This window comes from Oryzias melastigma, linkage group LG10 (assembly GCF_002922805.2).
Source record: "Oryzias melastigma strain HK-1 linkage group LG10, ASM292280v2, whole genome shotgun sequence".
NCBI lineage: Eukaryota > Metazoa > Chordata > Actinopteri > Beloniformes > Adrianichthyidae > Oryzias > Oryzias melastigma.
Window position 1 is genome coordinate 26021060 of NC_050521.1, and position 6813 is coordinate 26027872.

The 6813-nt window shown below is 41.7% G+C and overlaps 1 protein-coding gene across 1 annotated transcript in view; it reads left to right on the plus strand.

Moving 5' to 3' along the window:
- The window catches only part of trappc11 (trafficking protein particle complex 11), a gene marked incomplete in the record, with an annotated part of 15077 nt that overhangs the window by 4390 nt on the left and 3874 nt on the right, over window positions 1-6813 (plus strand). The window contains 14 exon segments of the mRNA XM_024260320.2: window positions 952-1048; window positions 1672-1805; window positions 1996-2137; window positions 2341-2434; window positions 2864-2943; window positions 3254-3332; window positions 3401-3455; window positions 3530-3675; window positions 3748-3809; window positions 3889-4021; window positions 4096-4226; window positions 5867-5992; window positions 6063-6256; window positions 6332-6480. Coding sequence (XP_024116088.1) covers window positions 952-1048; window positions 1672-1805; window positions 1996-2137; window positions 2341-2434; window positions 2864-2943; window positions 3254-3332; window positions 3401-3455; window positions 3530-3675; window positions 3748-3809; window positions 3889-4021; window positions 4096-4226; window positions 5867-5992; window positions 6063-6256; window positions 6332-6480 — 1622 coding nt within the window.

A 6813-nucleotide genomic window follows, 5' to 3' on the forward strand; every position in this document is an offset into this window, starting at 1 on the left:
CTTAAGACCTGCTGATGAGGAGGTTTCAAACTGCCTTTAACTCCCACACAATGTAGAAATATCCCCTAAACTGATCTGGGTTCTGGATCGTAGGTCACAAAATTCATCATCTTTGTGGTTTGAACTCACAATAGACCACTGGATCACATCGTAATCTCTGAATCTAAATGACTTTAAGTTCATTTACATTTACAGAATCGTTTTCCTTCACATACAGATTCCTGTTTGTTTAGACAGAAGTCAGTCTTTGCATTATCGTAAAGTTTGCCCAAAAAAACAGTTGAATTTCCATTTAAGCAAAAAAAAAAGAAAAAATGTTTGTGGCATTTTCTGATGATTATAAGGAAAAATGTTTGAAAAAGATCATTTTTGTGATGTAATAAATAAGGTGGGCGATCCATAAGCTCCCTGCTCTGAGTTCTCAGCAACAGGGATGGGAAAAGGGGCGGAGTTGCTCTTTGCCAACAGCCCCGCCCACAACTCAGAGGCACATTTTTAATGAACTCTTGCCGCTCTACAGAAACTATGTCCTTGAATTCCACACAGGTTTTTGACTTAAAGCTGTATAATCATAATTAAAAGACCATTGGGACCACTTTGAAAATAGATCAAAAGATGATTAAAGTGGAACTTAAAGGTGAGACCAGACTCTTATGCTGATTTTGAGGGCATCACAACTGTTTTAAATTTTAGTTTAGCATGTTCACATATGGCAGGAATAAAAACCAAACCAGTTCTGATTTGATTATGGTTCGATTAGAAGCTCATCAGGCAGGAGAGAAAAAAGTTCAGATGTGAAAAAGCTGAATGCATTCCAGGTCCTCACAACAACCTCACAGCGGTCAAATCTCCAACGAAATGTTCAGATGAGAGTTAACTTCCATCCTCACCAGTGCTTGTCTGCTTTGTGATTGAGTTCTGTAACTGTTGATGTTGTGTTTGATGCTGCAGATACTACAGAACGGCGTACAGCCTCGTTCACGAGCTCCGAGCGCACGAGACCAACATGCTGGAGATCAAAACCATGGCTGGATTCATCAACTATAAGGTACATATCTCCCTGCTTCGGTTTACATTGTTTGAACTGCAAGATAATTAAAAAAAAAAGTTTTGACTTGGAAATGTTTATTTCTGCTACACAAATTAGTTTAAATCTGAGAGAATTTTGAGGACAAAAATGTAAATGTGAAGACCGTTGACTGTATCTGAGAACTGGACAGAGTGAGTGTGACAATAGAAAATGTTTTACTTTTGGCTCCAAATAAATTAAGCTTATTCAGTGGCCATTTTTTCCCAATATGGACGCCGCCATGTTGGAGCCAGACGACGTTGATTAGCATGGATTGAGATGAGTCATGTTTTCTGTGGGAATCACTCTGGCCAATCAGGAGTGTTGGAGAGCCGCACTTCTACCACTTGAAATTGGGCTACAGAAAATCTGTACATTTTATTGAGCCATCTGATTGGTCAGTTTATAACTCGAATAACTTAAAAAATACAATTGGAAAAAATGAAGATTATCAAGATTTTAAATTAAGGTTATTCTGACCAATAGAATGACTGAGTTTGGAACGCCAGGGGGGAGGAGTCACTCAGTCCAATCATGAAGTCTTAACCAATCCGACCCCATTCCCTTGTTTCTCCCCTCTATCGTCTGGATTTGTGTTGCAGATCTGCCGCCTGTGTTTCCAGCACAACACTCCTCTGGATGCTATCGCTCAGTTCAGGAAACACATGGATCAGTGTAAGAAGAAGATCGGCTGCGCTGAGCTGGCCTTCGAGCACTCTGCGTGGATGTCCAAGCAGTAAGATCCATCTGCACGGTTCAAACACTCTTTAAGGAAGGAAGGACTTAGAGATGGAAGGATCAGCAAAGGAAAAAAAATATCAATATTTTTTCAACAAACTCATTTTCACAGCTGTTTCTGTTCAGTGTCTTCCTTGTAAAGCTTCCTCTCTCTTATAAGGATTTCTGACTCCCTCGTCTCCCACCAGGTTCCAGTCGTTCGGCGAGCTGTTCGATGAGGCCATCAAACTGGGTCTGGCAGCTATCCAGACCCAGAACCCTGGTTTCTACTACCAGCAGGCCGCCTGTTACACCCAGGACAGGAAGCAGTTGGCTCATCAGCTCTGCCAGGTGAAGCTGTTACCGTCTGTCACTCCAAAAACCAACACTTCCTGTGAAGCTGATGACGACAAAACTAGTTTCATCGTCAAATGATATACAATTGTATCAGCATCTTATTGAGTTGAATTCAGATTTGGTGCATTAAGACGTGGAAAACATCTTTACTGTGTCTTTAAAATAATTAAGCACAAACTGTTTGGTTGATCCTTAAGGCCGGAGCAAGTTATCCTTCTCCCGATCCACTGGACACCCAGAGCGGAGGGCTGGACTTCTACGGCCAGAGACCCTGGAGACAAGGACATCAGAGTATGAGCTTTTTCTTATGCAATGAAACAGGGATGAGTTTGGATTTTATCTGGTGCTGAACCGGAAACCTCGAAATAGTGCTTCAGAAATGAACAAATGCGCTATTCTTATCCATGTGTCTAATATATTCTAGTTCTGACCGTCTGCACTGCATCTTTGTTTTCACACACGCTGAAGTAAAGGGGTCATTTCTCCGCTCATCGCCATGACGACAGTCTTAACTCAGAGCATCGTACACATCACTCTTATCAATCATGTTGCCGAAATTAAAAAGTACAAATTTTCACTCGCTTTGCTATTGACATTTTGACTGAAGCTCCACCCACTCTCACTTTTCTATGACTCCGCCCACATCTGTTCCAGCTGTGGATACTACCATATACACACTGAGTGAGGGGAGGTCTATATACACCTGTGCTGTCTCTCCAGGTATCGACCCGCAGGATGCAGAGAAAGAGAAGGTGGGAATTCTCGCCCTGCAAATCAAGGAAAGAGACGTACCGCATTCTGTAAGTGGATCATTCAAATCTTCAAGACATTTAACAAAATAAAAGCCTTTTTGGTCATATTGAATGTATTATTCTCTGATTATCTTGGTAGTAGATCCCAATCTCATTTGCCTCATGTGACAAATGTCCAGAGAAGTGTGAGGACAGTGGTGAGGTGTAGGTAGCTGGTGTTAGAGGAGAGGATGCAGATGGAGGAAGCTGATTCGCTGTGAAAGGAAAGGAAGAAAAGGAGTCTTCAGATAAACATAACTGCCTCCATGTCCTGTTGATTGTAGTAAAGGCTGCCTCCCTCTCTGTGTTTCCCCGTCAGGAGCTGATCATAGCGCTCCTCGGTAACGCTGTGGCCCAGTTCAAGAAGTACAAGTGCCCTCGTATGAAGAGTCACCTGAGTGCGTTCAAACACTTTCACCTTTCCTTTTTTTTGGCCTATTTTTAACACTTTCTCTGTGCTCGACAGTGGTGCAGATGGGAGAGGAATACTACCATGCGAAAGATTACACCAAAGCCTTTAAGTAAGTTCTGTGCAGGACCCGTCATGCCGGAGTCGGATGGTTTTTATAAAGCTGATGATCTGTGCTGTTATCAGGCTGCTGGACTACGTCATGTGTGATTATCGCACGGAGCGATGGTGCGCTCTGCTGACCGACATCCTGAGCACGGCTCTGCGCTGCGCTTATCTGATGGCCAGCGTGAAGGACTACATCCTCTACTGCATGGAGCTGCTGGGCAGAGGTCAGGGGTCAACGCTGTCAGACTCACTCAGAAAAATAAAGATTTATTCATAACATTTTTTTTATTTCACAGCTTCTGAATTGAATGAGGAGCAGAAGTCGAGGATTGAGAAGAACCTCCTGAAAGTTCTGATGGTGAGCGGCACAGTTACAGAGAAAAACAGACAAAACCTTCATCAAGATCATGATTTTTCCATGTTTTCTTCTTTTTCAGAACGACGTGCCCGACCCCGAGCCAGACTGTGATCCGTCTTCTGTCAGCACTGCCAGGTCGCTGTGGACCGACCGCATGGCTCTGGCCGGGTCCAACGAGATGACCATAGAAGTTCAGGACTACATCCCTTTCAGTCAGTGAAATTTGAACCTTTTCATGTTTTTTAAAAAGCTGTTGGTTTTCATTTCTGATGTTCTTCTCGTTCAGTCCAATGCAAGGCGAAATTCCAGTCTCCCAGCTTCCATGTGGACCAGCCCATCCAGCTGCAGGTCTTCGTCCGGGCCGACTGTCCTCATCCCGTGTCCTTCAACAAGCTGTCAGTCAGCCTGAGCAACCAGGTAAAGCCTACATGTGGAGTGTCTAATTTAAACTCATTTATCGGTTTTAGTTTAATACAAAATGTTATTTTTTTAGTCTCAAAAATCTTATTTCAGAAAATTCTGATGGTGTGTTTGTTTCTCTAATACGATGCTGTAACATTTGTTGTGCACATTTTACACAGTGTAAAATGTGTAAAATTGTTTATTTTATTGGTTTAAACACATAAAAAATTGCTGCAACAGTTTTGCAGCTGCCTTGTTTCAGCTGGAAAACAGTTTACTGGAATGTAATAATAATGCAGTTACGTCCAAAAACCCCAAATATTGAAAAAAATATGTTTTTTTTAATGAAGAAAAACATAACCCAACAATAATAGAAATGCATCTTTGGGAAATAGCTAAATGAAAATACAACATTTTAAAGGGGGAGGATTTTTCTTCCTAACTAGGGGAACTTAAGCACACTAAAGCCAATTATCTGACAGGCTAATCACCTTTAAGGCTGATTATAGTCATATTTTGAATAATATTAGGAGAATTGAACTTCTTTATTCTTTGAATTTAACAGCTGAGACTTTATTAACATAAAGTTTAGTGAACGCTGCAGACAGATTCTACGCCATTTTCTGATCCGCTGCCTTCATTTCAGCACCACGGACAGCAACCCTGTTGCCATGTGAGCGCTCAGGCGACACTTCATGGTTTTTTTATGGTTGTTCAGAGAAACGTGGTGTGTTTGTAACACAATCAGCTGCATGTTGACCTTTAACCTGAATATGACCCTAAACTGGTTTATAAACGAACACTAACTTTGACGTATAGCAGAATTTACAGTTTCAGATTTTTATATTTATTATTAGTTCCAACTAAAACACAGAATGTTTCCAATTTTTTTTTTTGAAGTTCAACTATATTTGTTTCTATTTTAAAGGCGCTCCCACAGGTCTTTTAATTATGATGCAGTTTTTGGCTAAAATGTTTAAAAATCAGTTGTTTTTTTAAGACTTATTTACTGCAGAGCAGCATCATAAATTCACCTTTGAGTTGTGTATTATTTACTTGAAGTTTTTTCACTTTAGATGTGAGTTTGAAAAACAAAGTTATAAATCTGTTGTCATTTACTGGGAATAAGCAGAATCACATTGTTTTAGTGCACAAGTGTCACATTTTGGACCACTGGTGAAGAAATATCTATACCAAATGTTCTCATAAAGGTCCTCTTGATACTGTTCATCATAATGTAATTTATTGTAGTTTATTATAAGTTAAAATCTGCTGTTAACTTTTGTCCTGAAAGCTGCTGGTTTTTAAAAGCTTTAAAATTCAGATTAAAGAAGATTTACGGATTAGATTTTATCTAAATGGTTCAGTTATTTGTTTTATTTATTGTAAAATGTTTATGAAATGGGCCTATCTTCTCTAAATGTATTTCAACTTTTGTGGTTTAAACATCTTTATCTTCCGTTTCATGACTCCACTGTTCCTCAAGCTTTATTTAAACAAGAAGTCAATTTTATTTAGAATAACTTTTGAGGAAAACAGTTATTTAAGAGTTGGATGAAGTTGTTGGTTGAATCCTCAGTGATGGACATTCTGCAGAGTTTTAATAGTGGAGCTTTTATCCGTCATCTTCACGTTCAAACGTTTTGTTCTTGCAGGAGTACAACCAGTGGTGTGTGGCCGAATCGTCGGGTCAGGACGACATGACGCTGTTGCCGGGGAAACCCAAATGCTTCAGTTTCAGCTTCGTGGCAAAGACTGAAGATGTTGGGAAGAAGATCGAAGTAAGCTGCTGTTTGACGGAGACACTTGGAGCTTCAGAGTGGCGGTTAACAAACGATGTTGATGACGCAGATGACGGGCATTGAGCTGATGATGGGCAGCGACACCGGCCGCTGCGTGTTCCTGAGCTGGAGAGGGGCGGGCGGAGACGCCGCCTCCGCTCACGAAGCGCTGCAGGCCAGCAGGTCCTCGCGGCGCTGGGGCCGCGCCAACGAGGCGCTCCCGGAGCTGGACTGGGACGGCATTACTCTGCAGCACAGCACCATGTAGGCCGCACAGTGAACTATCGAATGACGGCAACGATTTTCATCCCTACAGCGGCTTTGTTCCCGTGTGTGCAGGATCATCTCCAGAATCCCAAAGATCTCTGTGGTCCTGAGCCACCAGCCTCCCATCCTCACCAACGAGATGTACTGCATCCGTCTCGCCGTCCAATCACAGGAGGACGCTGTGGCCACAGACGTCAAGCTGACGACGGGTCTGAAGCCAGGTACGGACGAGCAGAAATCCACAATCATCTTCTAGTTCTTTTCGTCATACTCGGTCACTGGTACCAAACCTTCTTCAGGCAACCAACTGATCCGTGCAAGACTGAAGCTTTTATTTTTTTTTAGCTTCCAGTTTAACTTTTGACAGTAAAGTTCGTCTTCTTACTCTGAAACACATCTTCAACTGCTTTAAACTTTATTTGTTCTCTAGATTTCCCAAATTAACCATTAAAATTAGATCTATATCAGTGGTCTCCAACCTTTTTCTGGACTGGTATAAATTTGATAATATTTTCACCGACCGGCAGAGCAGGAACCTGCTGAAAACCAGTTTT